Source organism: Vombatus ursinus, unplaced genomic scaffold (assembly GCF_900497805.2).
Source record: "Vombatus ursinus unplaced genomic scaffold, bare-nosed wombat genome assembly UNPS02003567.1, whole genome shotgun sequence".
Lineage (NCBI taxonomy): Eukaryota > Metazoa > Chordata > Mammalia > Diprotodontia > Vombatidae > Vombatus > Vombatus ursinus.
In genome coordinates this window covers 16,779-43,712 of record NW_020943345.1, presented here as the reverse complement: position 1 = coordinate 43,712, position 26,934 = coordinate 16,779, and the positions used below count along the sequence as shown (strand labels likewise).

At 37.3% G+C, this 26,934-nt stretch overlaps 1 protein-coding gene across 6 annotated transcripts; it reads right to left on the bottom strand.

Annotated features, from left to right (window-relative positions):
* Positions 1 to 716: 716 nt before the first annotated feature.
* LOC114052381 (host cell factor 1-like) lies at positions 717 to 24,268 on the bottom strand. Of its 6 annotated transcripts, XM_027874998.1 has the most exons (23): positions 24,164 to 24,268; positions 23,401 to 23,507; positions 22,862 to 23,041; positions 22,424 to 22,768; positions 21,797 to 21,960; positions 21,354 to 21,548; positions 19,703 to 19,927; positions 18,639 to 18,743; positions 17,030 to 17,249; positions 16,424 to 16,566; positions 15,906 to 16,044; positions 15,211 to 15,431; positions 11,502 to 13,011; positions 11,001 to 11,179; positions 10,074 to 10,350; positions 9,852 to 9,977; positions 7,275 to 7,601; positions 5,995 to 6,107; positions 5,745 to 5,882; positions 4,786 to 4,971; positions 3,896 to 4,193; positions 3,067 to 3,130; positions 717 to 2,851 (listed from the first exon to the last, which is right to left on the bottom strand). In XM_027874998.1, the coding sequence occupies exons 1-23, from the start codon at positions 24,238 to 24,240 to the stop codon at positions 2,812 to 2,814; spliced, it is 5,379 nt and encodes a 1,792-aa protein (XP_027730799.1). In that variant the 5' UTR covers positions 24,241 to 24,268; the 3' UTR covers positions 717 to 2,811. The 6 variants fall into 6 exon arrangements, with proteins under 6 accessions (XP_027730799.1, XP_027730761.1, XP_027730768.1 ...); XM_027874960.1 differs by having other exon boundaries at positions 9,852 to 10,350; XM_027874967.1 differs by having other exon boundaries at positions 717 to 2,780; positions 9,852 to 10,350.
* Positions 24,269 to 26,934: the final 2,666 nt, after the last annotated feature.

Genomic DNA, 26,934 nt, shown 5'->3' with positions numbered 1-26,934 from the left:
AATAGGTGGTAAGCAAGCAATGCTAGTATCTGGATCTTGAATCTGAGTAGCTTTTTATGTTCTACCACATTACCTCCAAAATTTTAATGAACAGACTTACATACCCTTCACCTACATAAAATGCATTGAGTGGCTTAATGACAGAGCCACAGTGATTTGTGTCCCTTTATAATGTGGTGCAATGATCAGAAAAATCATGGTATGCTCTATAGTCAGTGTATCACAATGGAGTCAAATGAAAGCCTCAGTTGAGAGTCGAATACTGTATTTTGCATTAAATATGAGTTGGGTCCATAGCAAATAAAAAGTCAATTGAGTTATCCTTGTATAAGTTGAAAAACCAGGTATATTATTCTGTCCAAGGTTACTTACAAGTAAAAAGGGCAAAACCTAGGCAACTTGTTGAACTTAATGTACAAAGAAAAATGCTGCAATTTCATTAGGGTCACAAGGGAGTTTGAGGTGGATAAGAAACTAGAATATTTATTGGTCCCTTAATTCCATATAAATGCTGAGTGAAAGCCTATCTTCAAATTCCCAAAAAGCATACTAAAATCAGTATTTAGGAGACATTTGGAGGGTAGTATCTTTAGATAGTGAAAAGAAAAACAAATTTCCCAAAAGATAGTACTTTGGAAGTAATTATAGAGTTGTTCTAAACTAAGGGTGGGCCAGGAAAAGTTATGGAAGAGGCAAAAAGTAAAAGACACTGATGGTTATTTTAAAAAAAGTCATTTTAATTGTTCAAAATAGCACAAAAACAACATAGCACAATGCTAATACTGAGTTACCAGGGGATCTTTCTTCTGCATTATAAAGTTGGCTGTTTTCCCTCAAAAAATGGAGAATAAAGAAGACCAAAGGAAAACATGTATTGGGCAAGTAGAAATACAAATGATTAAACAGTAAAATATTTCACACTGAAATAACTATAATACAAAAGAACAGAAACTCTAAAGCTCTTGTAGGGTTTGTGGAGGAAAAATGGTGGTGAGGTAGACTTGTGGAAAAGAACGCAAGAAGAGAGTAACTATATTTTCCCATTGTACTAGAAACAAAGGCAAAATTCTGCATGGGCTTCCAAAGCTAAATTTGAGAAATGGAATTTGTACAGCAATGACAATTTTAAAAATAAGATATGAGGAAAAGGATGTTCCTCTTACAACCCTACTTTTTTATATTGTTTAGTCCCACTCAGTGACTCTTCTCTCTGAGAATACCGACAGACTAAGATGGAAAAAAAAATTATAAATTTATAGAATTTTCTAATTTCAGGTGGCCTACGTGGGTACACTTCTTCCTTATCACAACCATCTTTGTTTCCCTTACACTGGTGTAGAGATATTCATAAACTTCAATATTTTTCAAACTAAGACCTAGTTTTCAGCTTTTAATGTTTGTGTGATATTTGCTCAACAAAGTTTGAATTTGTCCTTTTATTTTCCATCTTCCCCACATATTGTTATAAAAAAAGATAATATATTTTCTATCTAGATTTGATCCTTGTAGATTGAGGCCACATAGAATAAGGCATCTCTTCTCTCAAATTCTATTGGGAACAGTATAAGATTTGATGACTCAAAATTTTGTTTTGTCTTGATTACCCAAAAAAGGTAAATCAAGAGAGAAAACTAAAACTAAAACTAAAACTAAAAATAAAAATGCCAATAGTACCAGAGTAGATAGCTTCCCCTCCAAAACAAAACAACTTTCTTAATAATGCCAACGAATCTCCTTCTGCAGGCAGTGGGCAGTCATTTTCTCACTCTAGTTCCCAATTACCCCCCAGCTTTCTTCCTTTAATGTTCCCACATCTGACACTAACTAGGAAAAAAATATCATTATATACACAGATACACATACACTCATTCTGTACATGGCTGGCAAAAAATAAAAATGAAATATCTCACATACTTTAAAGAGCATAATAAAAACACTGACATTGTTCTATCAACTTCAACTTTTTTAGTTTATAACATTACCTCTTCTCTATGACCCCACACAGGGTTTTAACAGGTGAGGGGGTGAGGAAGCAGCTCAAGGCAGGGGCTTTCCACCTTTCTTGATGAAAATTTGCCCACAAAAGGCCTCCAACCTGTGGTCATCTCCACAGATAGTAATATTCATGTAACAAGGGATATATGAATTTGGGGTAAGAGGGCTCTGAATGATACTCTTCTGCAGAGTTGCTAATGAGGAGATAAGAGCAAACAAATTTAAAGAAATGCTCAAAGACAAAAAAAAAGTAGTGACTCAACAAACTGATTAATGCAAGAAAATTCACAGATCATTACATTAGAAAGACAGAACATTATCCACAGGAATGAGGAATGTGGGGATAAACATCTCCATTTTACTGCCAGCCTTTTCTTTTTAAGTATTTATATACCCTCTCTTTGAATGCAGAAGAAGAAAAACTGTCTTCCCATGGAGTAGCTGAACATATATGGGTCCGAAGGACAGATGGAGGTAACAGAATGTCTTTTTCCCATCACCATGACTTTTACCCATGAGGCTTGATCCTTAGCTAAAATGATCTGAATTCACAGGTCTGAGAAAAGCTATAGTGTAGGCATAAATTACAAGTTTGTAAGTTTGCCCATTTTCCCATTCTTAAGTTAATGGTAACATTAGTTTTCTTCCAAATCACCTCACTCACCAATCCCCAACAAAAAAAAATGACAAAAGAATTACTGTCTAGCAGTTCACACGATACAGTTGAAGGGTGGTAAGTAGTGCCTCAGAAGTAGAGTTGAGGATGAAAGTAAGGGTGGAGCGTCCTGCATAAGAAGGAACTTATTCAGCTTTCTTTTACTGACCATCAGCCTTGAATTTCTTTGGAGCTGATTTCCTTGAGTGGGAAGAATTAGTGTAGGAATGTGACAGTTATATTAGCATTTCAAGGGCTGGGGGCAATGTTTATGATCCTTTCTACACAGGGTTCAGGATAATACAATTCAAAATCAAGTCACTAAAACACCTTACACTCCTCCCCCTCCTCCCCTACATAGTTTTGTTCTGGCTTTCCCTACCCCCATGAGATTCAGTTGAAGGATCTGTGCTTACATTTCAGGGGAGAACAATGGCCGCTTGTTGGCAGGCTTTGCATTAGAGCTATATTTATTAGATTCTGTAATAAAAAATGGAAAACAGAGAAGAATTATGAAAAGATCAATGAGTGAGATGGAATAAAAATTTGAACCACAAGTCTCAAAGACGGAATGACTCAAATAATACCCACATTCAAACACTACTACTTAGATGCCTAAATACGTAAAATCTTAATTTCAACCTATTTTTTCACTATAATTTTCTAAGTGTGTATTTTATCTTCCTTCACCAGTCCAAAGGATAGTTTTTGTTGTAGCCTCTCACTCTGAATAGCCCTTCAGAGTTCAGGTCAGGGATCAAATGAGATCTGTGTATCTAAGTAACCAAATGTCATTTTGTGAGAATCACTGACTCCTTTCCTATCTTTTGCATTCTCCCTTTATGTCTCCTGCTAATCTTTTATTTCTGACCTAAGGTGAAAGAGAACTTATGTGTCCCCCTCCACCAATCTTTCCATAGCTCTCAGAATAGGATTTTGTAAAAAAGACTACATAGGATCATAAAGGAATGGCTGACTAATGGGAAATTTGTTACTCATTTAGAATAATGAAGAGTTGGTCTGTCAGGAACTATCTAGGTAAATCCCTTAATTTTATAGCTGAGAAAAATGAAACCCAGAAATTAAATGATTAAGAGTTGGCATCTAAACTTAGATATTCTGAATCTAAATTCACTTATCTTTCTACTGCACCATTACTTCTTTCACAAGGGAAACTTATTTGATAAATTCCTTATTTGTAACATCTATCTAAGTGCTTCAGAGTGACAAGGAGATTGCACTCACCTTGTAACCACCTGACTTGGGTTGCAGGGCCATAGCCCTTCTCATTTCTGGCAGCAATTCTGAAGATGATAGCAGGCTTGGTGGTATAGTCAATGTGAGCATTGGAAAGACTGGAAGACTTCACTAAGCAGGATGGATTAGGCCCATAGTAAACACGCATGAAAGCTAGCTGAGCTGGGGCTGAGCTCTTCTGCTCACTTAACTGGGAGCTTTGAATGGCAAGGTATACAGAGTATTCAGTGATTCTGCCTGAAATAACTGAAGGTGGTTCCCAGGTAAGATGAGCACCTTCTGGGTTCTACAGGCAATGGAAATGGTGGGAAAAGGACATGGTTAGAAAATTTCAGTTCAGAAGACTTTAGTGCTGAAGTATGAACAATCAGTGATCTCTATTATTTGAAGAACATCCAAATTATAGAATAGTCACCTTCCACCTATATTTATGGAACAGAGATAGTTCAGCTGAAAGTGCTGAGATTCAAACTTAGTTTAGAATGTCTTTCATCATACCATAATTCCTCCTTGCAGAGAAACCTTATCTCCTGCCTGACTGAAATGGAAATTTGTCCCCTCCTCCATGTTAACCCCTTTACCCAATGCTACGTTGTTTGTTTACTCACTGATAAACCAGATTAATCATCCTTGCTCTACTACTCACAATTACAGTGACATCAAGTTGTTGACTTCTCCCTTTGTCACTGTGCTCCCTTTGTCACTTGTTATCTTAGAAACTTCTGTAACTCAGAGAAGAGTGTTTTGCCCTAAAGACTGTGGGCACCAATAGCAGGAATTAAATCTACTTCCCATGATACCTTTAAGAACTATACATTCTTATACCAATGTATATGTATATGACCAAATTATGAAGAAAAGAAAAGTATAATACTCACTTTACTGATTTTAATGGCACAGGGGGCCCCAGGGAAACCAGGAAGACACGTTTTGAAGGCTGAGATCTCACTGAAAGGTCCTTGGCCACAGGCATTGACCCCTGCTACTCGAAACTTATAGGCTGTGCCTGGCTGTAACTCCTGCTTTTTCAGGTGGCTATAGTCAGGGGTAACGCTGGAATCATACTAGAAAATGGAGAACAAGAAAAGAGAAGTAAGTAAAATAAAACCTCATCTGTCAGATGAATGCACCAGTAATCAATTACAAATCATTTTTAAGATTTAAAAATCTCTCATTGGCTACCAGAACACAAAGAAGCATTCTGGTTGGGTAAACTTGCCAGACTCACTGAAGTATTGATTAATTTGTTCCTTCTTGGCTTCCTGTTCCAGTATTTAACTGTGATAAAATTCATGCTATCCAAACCAGTTTCCTTTGTCATATTACCACATTTTTTATCCTCATAATTCCAAGGTATATACATATAGGTGATTAGTAGAGTCTTTATTCCTACAATCTTTTATAAGGTCTTTTGTTCCTTCAACAATTAGCCTTCAGGAATATTCTAATCATATTTAGAATCTTAGGTTCCTTGCAAATTTCCCATATCTAACCAAAGCTACAAACCACCCTAGCTCAAGGACTACAAGTTATTTCCAACATATTCCTTATACGTTACAAATAACCTAAAGGTGAATATTGTACCATTAAGTGGGGAAATTTTTTAGTTTGGCCCAAGGATTATGGCAAAAGTAGATAAATGAAAAGGGCTGAATATTTCCAGTTTTTTCAAGGACTCCTCCCAGAAAAATAACTAAACAATTTTCTCTGCCAATCAACTACTTAGCTGTGACATCAAAGCCACAGTTAAATGTGGCCTTAAAATTAGATGTCTGTGTAGTTATTTCAACCTGTCTACTACAGTTTAAAAATTTCCAAGTCTTCTTAGGGGACTTACATCCATGACTGAAACATCATCAGGTGGCAGGAAATAATGAGTAACCATCATGTTGGTGCCTTTGATGACACCCACATCAAACCACTGGTTTTCCTTTTTCACTGGTGCTTTGATGGATGGGGGTGGTAGTTCAGGCTTCTAGAGAAAAGGATATATTAATAATAGCAACTGTTGTGAACATAAGCAACATAACCAACTTTTAGTGCCCAAAGGGTCCATATCACCACTATTTCTATCATTTCCAACTCACCAATACTGACTCGATACCATTGGCTACCTCAGTCAAGGCAGTTGCAGCCTGAAGTTTGGCTGGGCTGGCTACCACTATAGGAGGGGCCACAAATGTACTGGATGTTGCCAGACCTAGTGAAAGACATATGTCAAAGGAAAGTTCTACTAGGATGTTTAGTCATCATTTATCTGCTTTACTTATTTCCCCCTTTCCTGCACAGAAACATTAACTTCTGGAATGACGACAGATCTTTGAATCATTTGATTCAAAGTCCTAATTTTAAGAAACTAGAGCTAAGGGAAACTTAGAAAAGCTGTCCAAGGTCATATATCTGGGATACGAAGCACAGCATTCCTTATTACTCTTGCTTTTTCTGGCACCTATTCTTGAAGGTCAGTACAATCGTAGCTTCTGGTTCCCTTATTTCATATCACTTTAGTATAATCATACTTTCCTAATTTATTATTAACTGACTAGTCTGTAAATTACTTGACTATGGTCTGGGTTTTATCCTTGGAGAATGTGTCCTTACAGAAGGGTTCTAAAAGCGAAGTATATAACAAATCTCCTAAATTCCAATTAAAGCAATGTGCTGATTTTTCCTTTTTCCTCCAGCTATCAGTGACCTCAGATGAGATTGGAGAAACCTTATTAATTCAAGTAAAACACCTTGTTGTTTCAAATCACAGATTACCATCATAGGGCCAGTACATACCAAAGGCTTAAAGATTAACTATAAATCACAGTAACAAGAATGTTAGATCACTGAAATTCAGAGTAAAATGGATTTGCATGAAGTATATGTGGCAGAATCAATCTGTGAACTTATGACAAATCTTCTGATTCCAAATCTAGTACTCCTTCCATTATTCCAAATTGATTAACACCAAGGAAATTATATTCTATACATTAATATTGTATCTAACTAATGAGTCCTTTTAACATACTTAATATCTCAGATACCTACATCCTACTATATCTTCCTCACCCTGAGAGCAATAGGGTGTCACTGGAGTTTACTGATTAGGAATAACAATTTTTTCTCATGCATGAAACTACATTTCTGAGATACTTCATTCAGAAAGTGCCTTGTCAAGATGATAGCACTACTTTTAAGCAGGTTTTCCTGATCCCAACCTCTAAGTCTTTCCCAAAAACATTATATTCAACTACTTGTATTCATTTCCTTTACATATTTATTTCATATATCCTTAAATATATCTTTTTGTTCTCCTTATCAGATCTCAAACACCTGGCACAATGCCTGGCACATAGTTGAGCAGTGGACAGATGCTTACTTTCTACAGCTGCAGAAGACATTAGAGTTACTGTGCTAGTAACAGCACTGGCTGCATCACTAAGGCCACTGCTCTCAGTGGCCAGATCGTTGAGACTATCAGCAGGAGCTAGGGCCTCAGTAGGGACATAGTGTTGATGTTGCTGTTGTGGCTGGGTGTGGATCTCCTGCATCTGATGTTGCTGTTGTACCAGGACAGCAAGCTCTTGCTGGGTCAATACAATGGGCATAGCAGTAGACTGCCCCTCCTGGGCTTCCGTGGGCAGGTGTCCTAGTTCTGACTGTGTCACTGTCGTGTCTGATGTGTCCATGGGATCTCCTGAAGTGCCTGTCCGGGAGCAAAAAGAAATGCTACTCAGTAGTAGTCTTTTAGATTAACAATGGCTATCCCAACTCAGGGTGGGCAAGATCTGGGCTTAAGTCAATGCCTGGTGCTGTTTGTTCTCTTCCTACCATAGATTGCAGGTCCAGACTTTAAGGTGTTGACCTGTTCAGAGACTTCACTGTTCACTATACCCTGACTACAGCTGGTCACAAAACAGTCTCTTTTAAAATTATTTTTAAGAACTCTTCAGAAACTATGCCCAAAGGGCTATAAAACTCTGCATACCCTCTGATCCAGCAATACCTCTGCTAGATCTGTATCCCAAAGAGATCTAAAAAAAAAAGGGAAAAGGACCCACATGTACAAAAATATTCATAGCAAATTTTTTTTGTGGTGGTGAAGAATTAGAAATTGAAGAGAAGCCATCAACTGAAAAATGACTTGGTATATGAATGTAATGGAATATTACTGTGCTATAAGAAATGACAAGAAGGATGATTTCAGAAAAACCTAGACTTACATGAACTGATGCATAGTGAAATGAACAGAACCAGGAGAATGTTGTACACAGTAACAGCAATATTGTTTGATGAAGAGCTATGAATGACTCAGCTCTTCTCAGCAATACAATGAACCAAGATAATCCCAAAGGACTAATGATGAAAAATGCTGTCAACCTTCACAGAAGAAAGTGAGGTTGTCTAATACTGACTAAAATCGTACTATTTTTCTTTTTTGTTCATGTTTTTTTTCCACAAAAAGCCTAATATAGAAATGCTTTAAATGATCCTATGTATATAACCTATATCAGATTGTTTACCATCTTGTGAGGGGGATGAGAAAGAGAAGGACAGAATTTGTAACTCAGTAAGAAAAGAAGTAAAAAATTATTTTAATATGTAATTTGGGAAATTTTTTTTTTTTAAATTTTAAAAAAGAACTCTCCAGTCTTAAGAAAACACATTTGAGCTCTTTAAATTATAATAATTTGAAAGTCAAAACCCACTGATTTTAAATTCTTTTTCCATTCCCCAATGTGTTAGGTTACAGCTACAGAAATTTTTTTATATCAATACTAAACTTTCACACACATCACTTTGTACAATTCTCCAATACAGTTTCTCCTTAACAACTCACTCCCCATAAACTCCCAAGGTTCATTCCTAACTTTTCAATATGTACTCAGTCTCAGCCATGATTTGGGAGTTTTTCCCCCCAACGTGCTTTACTTACTTATTCTAGATTCAACTTTCTATTGTGAGCCTCTAACAATGACTCTGCCTAAAGGCCCACTAGAGGTATGAGAGTAAGCAATAAATAAATGCTTTAGTACCTCATAAAACAAACTTTCACATTGTGTTTAATATGTGCAAGTTAATTCTCACATAGAACTAAAATCTGTATCCCTCAGACTTCAACTTACAGATTCTATTTCTGCACCTTAGAACAAAAAGGAATAAATAGCTCGCCCACTAGATAACCGATCAGATTAAATTATCAATGCAGAGGGGGCTTTGTGCCTATGTCACAGACTGACAAGTGACTTTGCCAGTTTTATTTTGATGAAAATTAATAAGCATTTCCTAAGTTTTCTATAATTATGAGCTGCATTTCTCTAAAACCTGGAGCACACCATTTAAAAAATCATTCAAATATACTTTCTCTTTTTAAAGCTAAAACCAAAATAACCAAATTAAAATGTCAACATTTTTATCCTATTACTCTTCTCTCAAAACATTCTGAATTGACAATTCTACTTAAAAGACAGTAGAAATAATAATTAGATATAACTGTCTAAACTAAGCACTCTTTAATCAGCTCAAAATAACAATGGAATTATACTTGTCCACGTACCCTCATTTTATATTAGATTTTCAAGCAATACCACACTACTGACTCATAATGAATTTGCAGTAAACGAAAACCAAACTGTCTAGAGACCACTTAGGATCCCTACACACAGGGCAACTGTTTGCAAAAACTTTCCAAATGATCTACACTATTTGTTCTTCACAGAACTGCCCAAGGCTTGTAGTTGTGAATTTTCATTCTTTGTAATTGTATTCCCCATTACTTACCACAGAAATCTCTGAAATAGTTTATTTTCACTGTGCTCACCTTGTGCTGCTTTGTACTCACAACATGTCCTTTCTCATTGCTTGTGTTATCAATCATTATTAGTAAGTTTAATCATACTTGATGTCACGTATTATTGCCTTACAAACAGCACCACACCTCACATGAGGCACTTACCCATTACAGCTTGCTGGGCAGCCTGTAGTACAGCTTGTATGGCCAAAGCTTGGGCTTCCTCACCGGCTGCTGCATGGGCTGCAGCCTCAGCTGCTGCAGTGACTGCAAGCTCTTCTGGGGAAAGTCCTGAAATCATCAGTGTTGTGGTGCCCATCTGTCCCTCAGTCATCAACTCATGGGGCAGAGAAAGCTGATCAACTTCAGCATGTTGCACTATCATACCTGAACTGTTAGGATCTTGATCTGGTGGGAATTCTTTGGCATTATTTGTGTCCACAGACAGATAGTTCTCCAGAGCCTGTGAATGTTCCTCTATAGGTGGCTGTAGGAGAGGTGGTAGCAATTTCTCTCTTGACTCTTGCTTAGTTTTTATTTCATCTAAGATATGTGCAGCAGAAAGAGGTGCCTCTGTGCTAGGTAGAGTCCTTGAAATTGCATCTGTATCAGGAACTTTGTTAGTCTTCTCCTCTTGAGGCATTTCTATCATTAGTGAGATGTTCTAGAAGAGAAGAAATGCCTCTATCAGAGACAAGGTGTGACAATGCTTGTCTAAATAGCTACTCAACTTTTGCTTGAAAACTTTTAGAGAAAAGGCCACTGCTTTCCTTTTACAAATAAGTTTAAGTTGAATTTGAGGCTGAATTTGAACTCACGTCCTCCTGACTCCAGGGCCAGTGCTCCATCCACTGCAGCACCTAGTTGCACTCTGAGAATATTGACTATATTGAGATATTTTTGGATACCAGTTATTCTCTTTAGCTTTATGTCATCTATAATCTGGAATGCATACCATTTACATGCTTTTATCCAAATTATTGATAAAAATAGCACAAGGGCAAGAGTAGATTTTTCAGGCCAATTAACTTCAAATTTTAGCATAAAATACCACTTAGCTAAAATATGAATGAAAAGACACTGTTGTAAATTTTTTTTAAAAATGCACTGAAGACAGTGACAAGTGAGATTTTAAATACAGAACGAAGATTTAAAATGCAATGATTTAAGTGAAGTTATTTAAAAAAAGGATAACTATTAATCACATACAAAGCATAGCAGAGGACGACAACTGCACATTACATAACTCTAAAGTTAGATTCCTAGAGAACCAAAAACAAGTTGTAGATAGGAAACGAGAGAATAATATCCAACTCCATTTAGAGTTCTCACTGGAACCGAAGAACTGGGGATCAATGCAGACTGTGTCACAGTGGTCACTGCTTGTGACTGGGTAGAGATGGCTGGTGTCACACTGCTGCAATTGGTGGTAATTGCAGAAGTCCCTTGGGTGTTCCCTATATTTTCTTGTCCATTAGTAGTTGGTGGAGAAGCTATGAGGGAAGAAATGGTAATGGATAACTGTGTTAAGATTAAAACTAGTTGGAAAACATCTCAAAAACTTCAAAATTCTTTAAAACTGAAAAGCGTGCTGATTACATTTGGGGAGATTATGAGGTAACATTATACTAAGAGTCAAAAAAATCTTGTTCTTCTTCATCTGTGATCCCTTACGTTGTCATTAACAAAATAAACTTCAGGGATGTTTATCCCTGAAGTTTAACAGATGCCTAAGGGCTTGAATTGTACAAGCTCCATGTTTCTCCCTTTAATTGTCTATTTACAAAATAAGATAAAGAGAATAAATTTACTCACCTTCACTAGAGCCCATATTTGAGGTGACAGTAGTAGCTGTGTGTGTAGTACCCGTCTCATGTGTTTCACATGGGGGATTAGAACACAGCTTTTGTCCAGAAGTGATTCCTAAGTGGGGTCTGGTCCTGGGAATTGTTGTGGCAGTAGGTGATACCACCACCAAATCTGAAACTGTTTCCAACGTTTGGTGGGGAGAGCTGGGACCACAAGGAGACTCTTGGTTCTTACCAATAATTGCCTCTACAGCACTAACTGTTTGCTGTATACTATTATTATGACTGACTATAAGGGAGGTTGTAGTAGTGGCTGTATTTATATGTGTTTTATGGATTTCACATAGTGGTTTGTAATACACTTGTTGGACACTGTCCACAGATGCGGTAATATCAATCTTACAGGTTTCACAAAGAGGATCAGAAGGTAGGTGGGGACACTGCATTTCTGTGGCGCTTGTAGTTATGGTCAAATTGTTTTGATCTACTGGGCAGAAATACTTAGTGGATGTCTGTGTCTCAATAGTATCCCTGGCATCTATATTCAGCTGTCCCATGGTTTTGTGAATGTGATGTGTCTCAGAATGACAAACTGACATGATATTGCCCACAGTAGAAGAGCTTGTTTGCTCAGCTTTAATACTCTGAGTATAAAGCCCCTTAGCACCAATACTAGTGGTGATATCTTTCAATAAGGACTTTTGGCAAATTTGAATGATGGTTGCTGAGGTTACCTCTGTGGATTTCATAGTCAGGACAATGTTGGCTGAGTTACTCTGATGAGTTTGACAAGAAGGCCTGGTGGGAGACCAAGATCCACTCACGACAGGCTGAACTGAAGCTAGGGTATCATCTGTATGTTTTTCATGCTGAAAGCTAATAGGTACTGGTTGCCTGGTGCCCGTGTTGGATGTAATTGTAGTGGCTGTACTGGTGGTTCCTGTCTCATGGGTCTCACATGGTGGACTGGAGCAGATATTTTGTCCACCAATGGTGGATGTGGCCGTGGTGGCTGTATTGGTGGTATTTGTTTCGTGGGTTTCATGTGGAAGATTTAAACATCGACTCTGTCCCATGCCCATAGTTGGAGGGCTTGTTAAGTTGGCATTTATCCCCGTGGAAGTGCTGGCAGTGCTTGCCTCAGGGGTTTCACAAGGTTGGCTGAAGCAAGCCTGCATCATATTGCCATTGTGTTGCCCAAGTGATAAAATGTCTTGACTGTTGCAAATGAATTGAACCTGTGTGGACTGTGAAAAGCCCCCAAGATTGGCTACCACACTTGAGGTTGCTGTGTTGGTGGTACCCGTCTCATGGGTTTCACATGGTGGGTTAGAACACACCAAAGTCACAGTACCAGGCTGTATGTCACCTTGGCCTGAGTCAGCAATTGTAACTGTGGCAGTCGACTGCTCTGTAGTAGATGAGGCCAGGATGGAGACAGGGAGATCATGTACCGGCTGGGTCTCCACACCACTTGGTGTTGTAATCAATGTCACCTGACTGGGCTGAGACACAGGCTAGTGAAAAAAAAAATAAGCGAACAAACAGATTAATAAAAACATCTCTATAACAAACATTTTCCTTTCACTTTGATATTTACTTTTACTTGGGCTAGATTAAGGAATTTTTGATTTCTCACAAATACAGATACACATATCAGACTTAAAACACTGTGTAAGAAGATGATTAACCCAACAGTTTAGTATTACTTGAAATTTATTCTAAATTTGATGTTTCACTATTTAATAAAGTGAAGAAAACGACATAGTTTTTGTTACATTGGACTTCAAACTCAACATGTCCAAAAAAGAATTCATCATATTTCCCTAAAAAAATCATTTCCCTCTTTTCAGTTTCTGTTTGTTGAAAACATCATCATAATATTTTCAGTCTTCCAAACAACATAAACCTTAGTGCTATCCTTGACTAATCAGTTGCCTTCTATTCACATATTCAAATCTGTGACCAAATCTTCTGTCTCTCTATTCACTTGGACATCTATGTAAGGCCCTCACTACCTGTCATTTCCCACCTAATAAATAAGTGATCTCCCTACCCCAAGTCTCTCCCTTATTCAATTCATCATATGAAGAGCTTGCAAAGGGATTTTCCTAAAAAACACGTTCAACCATATCACTCCTTTAAACTCAATAAATGTCAACTCTAACCTACAGGAAGAAATATAAGATTTTCAACCTACTTTTCAAATCTGAATATATATTAGTAATAGAAATTCCCTTCCTATATTCTAAGTTGCTATGAAAGAATTTACATTGATGGCCACAACAATCTTTGACTGACATCTCATCTCCGCTGTCTGATACTCCTAGCTGTTTGTGTCTTCACACTTAAATATCTACTTTACATTTATTTATCTATGTTGTGTCCCGATAGAATAAAAGCTCCTTGAAACCTGCAAAATAGTCGGGCAAACACTCAATACTTGTTTACTGATGAATTAATGACTATTGATGATAGAATCTGTCTTCTAAAATGACCCACAAGTTTACCTTTATTTATAAGACAGGATTTTTTTCTTTTTTCTCGGGGGGGGATGAAAACTAGAGAAAAAACTATCTATTAAAAATTTTAAAATATTTGTCATGTTTTGTTTGTAAATAAATTTGTAATTCTGGCACTACCCATGAAACCATTAAAAAAAGAAGAGGGGGCAGCTAGGTGGCGCAGTGGATAGAGTTCCAGCCTTGGAGTCAGGAGAACCTGAGTTCAAATCTGCCCTCAACACTTGACACTTACTAGCTGTCACTTAACCCCACTGTCTAGCAAAAAAAAAGAAAAAAGAAAGTGAATTAACATAAAAAAAGAGAATATCCCCAAACAGTAGCAATAATAGAGTGTAGCGTAAATGTATTTTTTCTCTATATGGCACCCAATTCAATAAAAAGTGCAGCATCAAACATTTAATAATTAACACTTTGTCTTTATGTCTTCAGTCTTTCTGATTTCACAATAGCTGTAGTCGGCATAAACTGCTTAAAAAAGAAGGAAATAAAAGAATCTAAGACAGAAGGATAATTTATTGTGTTATACATTACTGAAGGCACTTAAAAGCTAATTCCAAATCCATCAATCATGTAATTTTTTTAAACACCCTGAATGATTGTGAATTCTTCCTGCTGGCTTCAGGTAAAGGCTTACTATCAACACAGGCACGCATTATTGTGAACTGACACATTAACATAATAGTTGGATTTACTAAATATGGTGCTGAAACATTCTCCTTTGCATTAGAAGCTTCTGCATGTTTTAAGTAACTTTTTGGGTAACTGGGAAAAGTGTCACAAGACACCAAATTTTTTTATTTATAGTCAAACTTATAGATTTTATAGATACAGCATAAATGTAAGATGTTGCTCAAATCACTTTCACATAGTCTTGTTTTAATTTCAAAGCATGTCATTTAACCCCAACTGCCTTGCAAAAATACAAACACAGAAAAATAAACAAAAAAAGGAGCAGCGGTGTTTAGAACACTGGCCCTGGAGTCAGGAGAACCTGAGTTCAAATCTACCCTCAGATATTTGACACTTTTAAGCTGTGTGACCCTGGGCAAGTCTCTTAACCCCAACTGCCTTGCAAAAGATAAAACAAAAACCCCAAAACAACTGGAACATGGATATTATTACTCCCTCAATCTGAAAATGAGGAAATTAAGCATGATATCAAGGCAATGACAATAAAACTATAGCCCCTACCTGCATAGTAATGGTGGGAGTGGTAAGAGCCCCAGCTGCTGTTATTGTGGCCTGTGCTGATGAAACAGTAATGGCTGTAGGATTAATCACTTGGCTTGAAAGGGTAGCAATAGTGCCCATCGTGGTGACAGGAGTAGCCAGGGAAGCACTGACATTATGTCCACTGACTCCAGCAAGGCTGGTGGACACAGTGCTTGTTACAGTCCCTAAAGTTGTAATACCTAGAGAAAAGGAGACCAAAGAGAAATGAAGGTGCTGTTTGTATGAAGGTTCCCAACACCACCAGTTCCACGGACTTCATCCTTTCTGCAACTTTTCTTACATCTATTGCTTGTTACATTATCTTAGCTAAATCTTGCTCTCTGAAGAGCTGACTAAATCTATGAAGTAAAATCAAAAGACAGCTATGACGGGGGCTGAGAGCCTTATTGCATCATCAGTAATATACAGTAAACCAACAAACATATTTGGAAGTTTGTGGTAAAGAAACTAGAAGCAAAGCAAAAAAGTTGAAGGAAAAATAATAAACCTTTAAAATAGCTTCTTAAAGTGATCAATTCAGATCCAGTGTTGGCTGAGCTCAGAGTTTGGATACTTAGATTTCATCTAATTTCTCATTCGATTTCATCTTATGTCTCAGAGCACAGGAATTTTCCCTTTTAGGATCCACCTTCTTTTATCTTCTAGACACATACCAGTGGTACCCTTCACTACCAATGTGGTGACCGTTGGCTTAACTGTTGACACTGTGACAGGGGTAACAAGCCGCACTCCACTCATCGGCACTGTACGGAGTATGGTGCCTGGCTGTCCTGGGGCTCCCTTCAGTACAACCTGTAATACCAGAACAAAAAATTCTAACACATTCAAAAACACAAGGTGATTAAAAAAAAGGCAAGCACTTATTTCTATAACACTCTTTCCTGATAACAAGCTGTGGGCAGTAGTACTGACTACTATTATGTCCAATTTAAAAATAAGGAAACTGAATTCATATTGTAAATAAATGTAAAATACAAATTAAATCAAAGCTACAAGTTACAAGTAAAATGACAGAAGTAAAGCCCAAAATAAAACATTCAACTACATAACTAGGAAATCTCAGTACTACTGTTCTAATGTAAACTATTCAGGTTACATATTATAAAGAACAAAATCTCTTGAACAGTCCACCGACAGTGGAGATGAGTGAAGAATACTGGATTTGCCTCACCTGGGTCACTCCTTGCTGACCATGGCCAGTAGTAATTTTAGGGACAGCAGTGATGATTTTGGCAGGTGTTCCTGTGCCAGAGGTCATGACTTTTGTGGTGATAATGGTGATGGGAGACTTTAATCCAGTACTACTGGTTACACCTGGGAGGGTGAAAAATAAGAAACAGACCACTAACTTAAAGCTGGACAGAAAATCTTATAGCTGTCCCTTTATACAGTTCTCAACAATTTAAGCTCTTAATACTACTATCCTCCTAAACAACCAATTATCTCTTTATTATGAATTTACTTAAATCCTTTCTTGAAAGAATAAAGAAGGAGTAGACAAGGAAGGTCTTTGAAAGAAATTTACAATGTAATAATGAAAAATAAAAAGTCCGTAAGACAAATTATAGGGGCTTCCACCTGTCCCTGATAGTTTAAAAAAAGTAGGAGGAGAACGGAAGGTAGGAATAAATTAGCTCTGCTTCAAATTCCTCTCTTAAGTTACTCAGCAACCTGTATGGCCTTTATAACCCAACTTGGAATTTAATCTACTGAGAGAAACCTAAACATATACTGACTAGTAACATGAAGAAGGATTTCCCTGACTAGTATCTCCTACCTGTTGCTCCAGACTGGGTGATGATGGCTGACATGGGAATAGTTTTGAAGATGGTAGCAGTGCCAGGTTTTGTGGTACTAGGAGAGACACTGCTGATGCCCAAGATGGTTGGCTTGGTTCCTGTCCCACTGGCTTGGGTGGTTGTGATGATAGTGGTAGGTTTGCCATCTGATGAAGTCACTAGCTTCAGAATTGTCCCTGCTGGCAAAGGTCCCTTGGTCTAAAAAAGCAAAAAGAAGCAGACAAGAAACAGAACCAGTGGGATTGTATTAGTACAAATACCATTACAAATACTGAATTTGCCTCTACCACATGCTTTAATCTATGTGAATGGTTGTGGAAGTACCATGGAGAAAAGAAGTAAACATCTGAATCTTTTATGCCTATGTAGAAAATAGCCTTTTCCTGTTTAATTAAGAGGGAAGTGTGTGATCCAGTTTTCTATCAGGTAGAGAAAAATCTAGGGCACAGAAAGCCATTCTTGCTTACTACTGATTTCTCCATGTTTTCTTAAATGCACATGCTATTTCATAACAATCCTATATCTCACTGTTGGTGCAAAATAATACATGAAAAGAATGAACATTTGAGAAAAAGCCATGGCTCTTTTAAACTAAGTTCTTCTTGAAATGCTGCAAAGTGAAGTTAGAGGAAGAGAACCATTTATAATACAAAAGCACTACTGTAAACTTCTGAACTATTCTGGAAAGCAATTTTTACCTATGCCCCAAAGGCTACATACTCCAAAGAGAGCAAAGAAAGGACACACATGTAAAAATATATTTATGACAATTCTTTCTGTGGTGTTAAAGAACTGGAAAGCTTGCACAAGTTATAGATGAATGAGATGGAATACTATTGTACCATAAAAAATTATGAATCAATCAATAAACACTTAGGAAATACCTACTATGCGTCAAGCACTGTGTTAAGGGCTTGGGATACAAAAGGAAGCAAAAGACAGTGTCTGTCCTCAAGAACTTACAATCTAATGGGATAATCAGGGAAGACATGTATAAACTGAGGCAAAATAAAGTTACTAGATCAGGAGGACAATTTATGTGACAACAGTATCACCAAGATAATAAATTATGAAAAATTTGATCAATACAACAACCCACCCCAATTCCAAAGAAATCATGATAACACATGCTTTCAACCTCCAGAAAGAGAACTGATGGATTTACAGACTGCAAGTTGAAGCACATTTTCTTCTCTTTCTGTTTTTGGACATTGATACTGTGGGAATTTGTTTCATATGACTATATATATTCTTAATGGCTTTTTTCTTTCACTTTTAATGACTGGAGAAAGGAGAAAAAATGATTTAGAACTTAAAACTGAATTAAAGAAGGAAGCAAGAATGAAAGAAAGGAAATTCTTAGCCAATACCCAAACATACTCTAAACACAGGGAACTAGATCTGGTACAGGACAACACTAATTGTTTCCCTTATAGACTTAACACCAAAGCTAGAAAGTTGCTTCCTGTATATGGAAAGCTGGTCCTAAAAGATCAGAACTCCTACTGTGAAAAATGCAAAGCCTACAGAACTACAGTGATGAGAGAGAGAAGGTGCTATCTTTCTCACAGATTCTAGTGGTTTTACCTGGATGATCTGCGTCACAGGGTTAGTGGAAGCCTGGCCTGTTACTGCTGAGGTTTGTACAGGCTTGGTTTGAACTACTGACATAACTTTGCCAAGATTAGAAATCTGAAAAACAAAGGAAAAAAATACGGTAAAAGGGAAGAAAAACTTAATTAGAAGGTAGACCAGGGGTGGGAAATCTGTGGTCTCAAAGTCACATGTGGCCTTCTAGGTCCTTCAGTGCAGCCTTCTGACTAAGTCCAAGTTTTACAGAACAAATCCTTTTGCTAAAGGGATTTGGATTTGGTCAAAGGACTGTACTTGAGGACTTAGAGGGCCACATGTGGACTTGAGGCCACAGATTTCCCACCCCTGGAGTAGACCAAGATCACAGAATCATAGCTATAGATCTAGATGGGAGCTCTGAGGTTATCTAGTCTAACTTCTCATAGTAGTTGTAATTTAGGTATTATAAAAATAATAATCCTCATTTTAAGGAGAAGGAAATGGAGACTTGTTCTCGAATAAGTAATGTAATTTGCTTAATACTAAAAAGGCAGTAAATGGGGGCAGCGAGATGGTACAGTGGGTAGAGCACCAGCACTGGATTCAGGAGGACCTGAGTTCAAATCCAAACTCAGACACATAATACTCACTAACTGTGTGACCCTAGGCAAGTCACATAACCCCAACTGCCTCACAAGAGAATAAAAATAATAAAATAAAAATAAAAAGGCAGTAAATGGTACCTGGAGTCTGACTCTTGGTCCTGATTACAAAATTATTACTTTCTCCAAATTGTCATGTAATTAACATAACTAATCATGTGTAGGGGAAAGAGTATTGGAGTTAGAATAAGGAGATGATTTAAATTCCTGCCTCTATCACTTACTATTTTTTAGTATTTTAGTATTTTTTGGGCTTCAGTTTTCTTATATAAAAATGAATAGTGTAGACTAGATGGCGTCTAAGTTGCTACAAACTTAACCTGTAATCATTATGACCTAATGCCAACAAATAAAATGGCAGAGTTGGTAGACAAACTTTAAAATAGTTTTTATTTGCCAAAAACTTCTCACACTTACCAGAGCACTGCCACTTGGAACAGAGATTGGACTCTTCACTAATGTGATTGTCTTAGTGACTCCGCCCACAATAGTGGTCACTACCTGGGCTTGTTGAGCCACAGTTACTGTGCCTGACTTGTGAACAGTGATGATGGGACGAGTAGGAGTACTGCTAGCTGATGAGACAGATGTCCCCACTTGGGCAGCTGCAGTCTTGAGCATTTGAGTAGCTGGGTTGCTCACCTGGCATAAAAAGCGAAGTGACATGAACAGAGGCAGGGAAGAAAATGGAAGACTGGTGGAAGGATTTAGCTCAAAATAAAAAATATAAACCTCAGTTCTAGAAAACCAAATTATAAAAGTCTAAGAATTCTATGTCAAAGACATCAGGAGAACTTGGTTCAGATTCCTCCTCAAAACTCCCTCAGACTGGAATGACGTCCAAAGAGTTATAAAGTTATAAGTGTCAAGTTTCTTTCCCAAAGAAAAAGGAAAAAGAACTTTTATGTTCTAAAATATTTACAGCAGTTTTTCATTTTCGAAAAAAAACCCGAAGGGATGCCCATCAACTGGGGAATGGCTGAGCAAGGTATGTGATTGGGACGGAATGTTATTATGCTCTAAGAAATGACAAGCATGATGAGTCAAAGAGTTACATGAAATACTGAAGAGTTAAATGAGCAGAACCAAGAGCATGTTGCTAACAATAACAATTCTGTGTGAGGAATAACTCAACCACTGTTATTTTATGATACTCAAATTAATTACAAAGGACTTATATAAAAGAAGAGTCTATTCACATCCACAGAAAGAATTAATAAACAGAAGTATACAAGGATGGTTTTATTTACACTCACCCATACCCCATGACAAATATGATTTTCTGTAGTGTGGGGTAGTGAGAGAGGGAAAGACACAATTCAGAACTTAAAATGTAACAAAAACAAACCAAAAGACAAACACGAAAAGAAACATAAATAAGATTTCTCTCCGAGCTTCAGTTTCTTCATTTATAAAATGATGTTTTACATCACTAATGTGAAAATATGTTTAATAGGAATGTATATGCGCCATCTTTGGGAAGGAGGTGGAGAAAAATTTTAAACTCAAAAGCTTATGGAAGTGATAGTTGATAAGTCAAAATAAATTAATGAAAAATAATTAAAAATAAAATTAAAGAAATGATGTTTTATTATTTTTTCAATACCTAATTTATAGAGCTATTATGACAAAAATGTACCTAACTTTATCATCTCTGGGGTTATCCTTCACTACAAATGCCTATGAAGGAGTTAGTTCAGCTCTGAAAAGTTAAGTTCCAGCAGACTCCTTAAACTAAAAAAGTGAAAAACTTAAACATATAAGTACTATGCGGTAAGAAAATCTATCTGGAATAATATAAAATACTTCAAAAGAAATAATTACTGACATTTTCCTTTAATATTTCTTATTATAATTCCTTGAAGATTTTAGTCCCCTCTTAATTTCCCAAATGTCGAGCTCCCATGTGAATCTAATAACTCCCAAAAAGAACAAAACGGACCCAAATTTTAGAAAAGATTAAGTTCAAAGAAAGAATATGGTGCCCTGTATACTACTTCAAATACAGCTATATTTAGAGTCACCACAACCTGCCTCCCACACCCAAAACACAAACACATTGGCTGACCATGACTGGTGAAGAAGCCACCTTCACTGTAGCTGGTAAAGTGGTAGTTCCAGGTGATACTGTTACAGTTTTAACAACAGTAGTGCCTGCAGGAACACTCAACACTGTAGGAACAGATGGAGGGATCTTCTGGGTAGCAGCCGCTGCAGCTGCCAGAGCTGCCATTCCACTCATCTGAGGACTGCTACCTATCACCTACAAACATGAAAAAAGAAGACTATACTAGGTTTGACACATAACTTAGTACAGCTGTCCGACGGGGTTTACTTGTGGGCTTTAGTGCTTTAGTACTAAGAGATAAATGGTATCTACCAGTTAATTACTAGGATTCCCAAAGACATTTTCAACTTGAACTTTTTTCTAATTTGCTGAGATCTTTTACTGTATTGCTAGTAAACAGACATGTTTCTCCCACACACAAAGCCAAACAGACTCCTACACACCGTGTCCTGAGAGCTTGGCGTTGGCACAACCATCCGTACACCAGTAGGCAATGAGGTGACAGTGACAGGTGCTTTTCCTGCTTGACTGGAGGGTCGGACAGTGACTATTGTGTTTCCTGTTGTGGCCTGGGGGCCAGTTACTTTAAGGACTGTGGAGATACCTGCTGAGAAGGGAGCTTCTTCATTCATTCAATCAAAAACAATTCAATAAACATAAGCACATACTTTGCAGGGAAATAATGGAATTTGACTCCTGATGGTAAAGTCTTTGCAGAGCTTATCTGGAGCCAACTACTCTAATGCTATCAAAACTACCCCATTCAGCATTGATTATTTTGTGCTAAATGGTACTAGTTTTCAACTTATTTCTCTTTGCAACATCCCATCATAATGGATGGTTCTTTCATTTCCATCATTTCCTTTTCCATTTTTCTTCCTTTCATATTTCTCAGAAAAAAGCTGTATTATGGCTACTGAATACGGTTTGGTTCAAATTCATCTTCCTCTCTCTCTCTCACCCACTAACACAGAGGAAATTCTATGACTAAGATACTTAAGTCAAGACTTGCCTATCCTGAACCAAACTCTTGTCTTCAGAGATTGAACAAAACTAGCCAAGTAACTCACCTTGAGTGGGCACAGGAACAGAACTTCCAGGCACTGTTGGCAAGACCTGGATAGGGGTAGTAGGTGGGGGAGTCACAGAATTTTGAGGGAGAAGTGTGATGCCCACTTGGGTAAGGGACTGCACTGTAGGGGCTGTAGTAGCTGGAGCAGGACTTTTGGGAGGATTGACAGGCACAGACGGAACTGGATTGGCCACTGGTGAAGTGGCAGCAGCTGCAGGAGGTATTTCATATTTCTGAAGTTGCAGGAGGTAGCTGTCAGCTGTTGGCACTGATCCCCAACTCACCTCTAGGGAATTCGTGTTTGCTCGAACTAAATGTACCCGAGATGGAGCTAGGGGCTTTTCTGTAAGGAGAAAAAAGAATAGCAAGATGCCGAAGAAAAATGGTCCTAGACATAACTAACCCAGCTTTGATCCTCTTAAGCAGTTTGGTTTACCTGTTTCCAAGTACCAGAGGTCCTTACAGCAAACCTGGTTATTCCAGGCTTTTCGGTAGCCATCTCTTCCGCTCCATATGTACAGTCGTGTATTGATTGCAACAGCACAATGACCAGCCCGGGCACGGGGAATATTGTCTTCCAACATATCCATTAAGATAGTCTCCCATGTCATAGTATCTGGAATGGGGAAGAAAACAGGAAGCAAAACATAATCAATAGCTCAAAATGGGTTTTAAATACATTTCAAAACAACAATTAGGGAAAAGAAATGGGCAAAACAGATGGCTTTCTCTGCAAAAGAAGAGAGTTTTGGGTTTTGTGTTTTTGGAGGATTTGATCACATTTCCAATTAGCACAAGGTAGTCTCCATTCCACCTACCTGGTAAAAGGAATTAAGTGCATGTAAGAATGGAGTCTCCTTTACTGTTACTATCACCATCATCCCCATCCACACAAATATCTTTTATTCTATTATGACCATAAAGCCCTGATGCTTGCTAAATGATCTGGTCATGAGTTCTTAGTTTATTACATACCCAGGTTAAGACACGCCAGTGTATTGGTGCACTTCCACTCCTTCTCATGTGTGGCTACTTTGACATCATCCACGACAAGAGGTACCCAGCCACCAAACACATACATTCTGGGGGCAAGAGAACAAAAGATGTAGAAAGAATGAGTCTTTGAAGCAATCTGAAATAAAGCTTCTTTACAGAAAAGGGTGCTGGATTTTGAGCCAAGAAGAGCTGAATTCTAATCCTACTCTAGATACTTATTGTGCCTCAGTTACTTAATATGTGAAATGTGAACTCTGTGAAAAGATAACTCCACAGAATTGTTGTGAGGAAATTTATTACCAGAATGTAGCATCAAAGATGCTTAGTAAGTACATGCTGACAATATACACAAAGTGCTTGTAAAATGCAGATATAGAAATGTTAGTTGTTATTATTTGACCCAAAAAATTCTCACATACTTCAGTATCAAATGGATGTTACCTTCAATATTCATCATTCTTCTGTCTTTCTTAACATGAAGATAATTATGCATTATCTTTCTTTCTCTTTATGGATTATTATTAAGGTATTTACAACTGTCCTGCATCCTTTTATTTGAGTTTTGAATGAATATTCCAATGCCAAGCTTTTGTCTCTAGATTTCAAATATTTTTTTTTGTACTATATTGTGTACTAAATTTCTTTGTATGAAAACATCAAGATAGTAAATTTAGACTAAAATGAGTTTATGGTCAGAAAAAGATAATGGTAAAGAAAAACAGAATAACAGGGAACAACCAACTTGTTTCCAATGGTAGTAGCAGAGTGAAGACTTCGAGGAAGAGGAGCCACTCCACTGAGGATGGGTTTATTCCACATCAAGGTCTCTGCAAAAATAAAAGATTTTCAGGATGTTCTTTTTTGTTTTCTACTTGTTTGTGTTCAATGAGGACTAATGACATCACAAAGTGATGATATGTGTGAAATGGATTTAAGTGAGGAATAAAATCATCATCCTTCTTCTCTCTTACTTAAGTTCATTGGCAGGAAAAAAATCGGGACAACTGATGATGGAATTAGTGGATGCCCTTGGCATCTTACCAGGCTCTCTCTGCTTTCCTTGGGATCACACATAAGCATTGTATGAAGGTGGACACAAAAGGCGGATGAGCAGCCCTGAAAAAGGTTTCGCACCAGAACATCCCATAAGTAAATGTAATGAAATACAGTATCATAAGAAATGAGGAAAAAAAAAAGATTTCAGAGAATCCTGGGTGGCATGAATTGATAAAATACAAGATATGTGCAAACCAGAAGAATGTTCCACATTGATTATAAAGAAAAACAATTCTGGAAAATGTAACAATCAATTATATTTCCAGATGACAGGTGATGGACACAGCGCAGAAAAAAAGCCATATGTTTCAAATACAAGCTGTAGAAAACTTCCAGGAAAGGCATGTAGCTATAAAGAGGACTAGACATTTTCTCTAATCCTCACAGTCCAAAACAGAAAATAAAGCAACTTCAGCTTTCTCCAGGATATCAAGTACCAAAACTCATTCAGCATTTATCACACTACAAGAATCAAGGCCACCATGGAATAAACTACCTCACAAAATTGAGATTCACCTCATTTCTCTCCTCCCATATTTTGTGATGACTACATACATACTACACTAAATAATTTGCTTGCATTATAGCAATTTTCTTCAATATAACAGATCTCTGCGAGAGAGTAGAGTAACAAACATCTGCCTGAGCTAGTGAACTGCCTAGTGTATGAAGAGGCCCTAAGGAAATCTCAATTCAGGAAATGAGTCATAAAGTAATGAGGAGAGAAGAGGAGCTGAAAATACCACAGGAAGAAAATTCAAAGACCCTGAAAATAAACAGAAAAACAACAGATCAAGTGGAACTCAAATGAAGAGAGATTAGACATCCCTAACCTATACCCTTTTGTGGGAGAAGTCCCATTGCACATGTTTTCAGACCTTTTCAAGATACCAAAATCAGCCTAATTGTTAACTGTCATATGGAATGGATATCTGAGAGAAGTAAAGAATAAAATGGGATACTATGGTGATTCAGGAAACAAAGTACCAATAACGCCTTATTTTAAAAAAAAAAGAAACTGAGAACTAGTAGGAATAGAACTATAATAGCGCAATTTTATGAGCAAGTTAAGAATGTTCAAGGTGTTTGTACTTTTGTCTCTCCCATGTGTTAAATTCCATTATAAGGGTATGATCACATCACCTTCTTTTTTTAACCTAAGTATCTTCAATAATAGTTACCACTTTGGGGTTATTTCTGCTTTTAATTCTTCTGAGATTACAGTATTTAACTAAATTCAGCTTACATTTATCAAACTTACATGCTACACAAAAGACATCGCTAAATGTTGGTGAAACAAAATGTTCTAACCCTAACCCTAACCCTAATTGCACTATTAGTGCTTTAAAGTCTGGAAAGCATTTCATGTTATTTCCTTTCATTCTTTACAGCAAGGCTATGATGCAGTTGCTAATTCTGTCCCTTTTTTATGGAGGAAGAAACTGAAATTGAATGACATGCCCAAGATCTAAAGAAGGATTTTAACTGACCTCAAGTCCAGTGTATTCCCTACATCATCTAGTTAATTCTATACTGCCAAGAGAATTTTGGCAATAAATTGATAGATGATACATTTAGGTCCTCATTCATAATCTGGACAATTGCCTTTTTAAAAATTCATTTTGATTCTTCATTAAGGTAAATTAAATTGGGGTGGTAATGGTTAATATTTATTTAGGCACTGGGGACGATGAACTTTTTATCATCACTTGTGAAGAGCAGTATTTAGAAAAATCTACTTTGGGGGCAGCTAGGTGGCGCACTGGATAGAGCACCAGCCCTGGAGTCAGGAGGACCTCAGTTTAAATCCGTCCTCAGATACATGATACTCACTAGCTGTGTGACCCTGGGCAAGTCACTTAACCCCCAACTGCCTCACCCTCCCCAACAAAAAAAGAAAAATCTACTTTGTAATTATTATAGGTTATCTTCCAAAGCAACAGCAAACACTTTCAGAAAACTTGTTTCTTTACTTGTTGTCAGCTCTGAGCATATCACTAAATAGAGTCCTTTCAACAGTATTATGTATCTAAGAAATCTTATTTAACTGTGTATTTGTGAGAGACACCTGTCTATGTAGGTTCTTAAAGATCATGTTTTTAATAATTTGCCAAATGTCTTTTTAAAAAATAAATCAACAAATAAAAACATACGTGTGTGCAGATACACACACATATGTTTATATCCGATTTCTGCCCAATAGGCCAAAAACTAAGGGCAAAAACCATTCTTAAAAGACTGTTATTTACTTTGATAATATACTACTTGACAGTCATCATGACAGAGGAAAAGGGAAACAACAGTGTTGTCATGAAATCTGACTTGCCCGAGGGTCACACAGCCAGTGTCAAGTGTCTGAGGCCATATTTGAACTCAGGAAGAGGAGTGTCCCTGATGCCAAGCCCAGTACTCTCACTTTGTCAACAACTGTTTGAAAAGCACAACTGAGATAACACA

What these genes read in the sequence shown, in the direction of transcription:
- LOC114052381 (XM_027874960.1), bottom strand. Translation starts at nt 24,240, where the DNA reads ATGTGGAATAAACCCATCCTCAGTGGAGTGGCTCCTCTTCCTCGAAGT. An exon ending in CAGTGAGAACTCTAAATGGA is followed by an intron (nt 10,351 to 11,000) that starts GTTGGATATTAT and finishes CTTCTCTTCTAG; the next exon opens with AACATCTCACTAATGATAGA. An exon ending in TGCCCAGCAAGCTGTAATGG is followed by an intron (nt 7,602 to 9,851) that starts GTAAGTGCCTCA and finishes GCTCCCGGACAG; the next exon opens with GCACTTCAGGAGATCCCATG.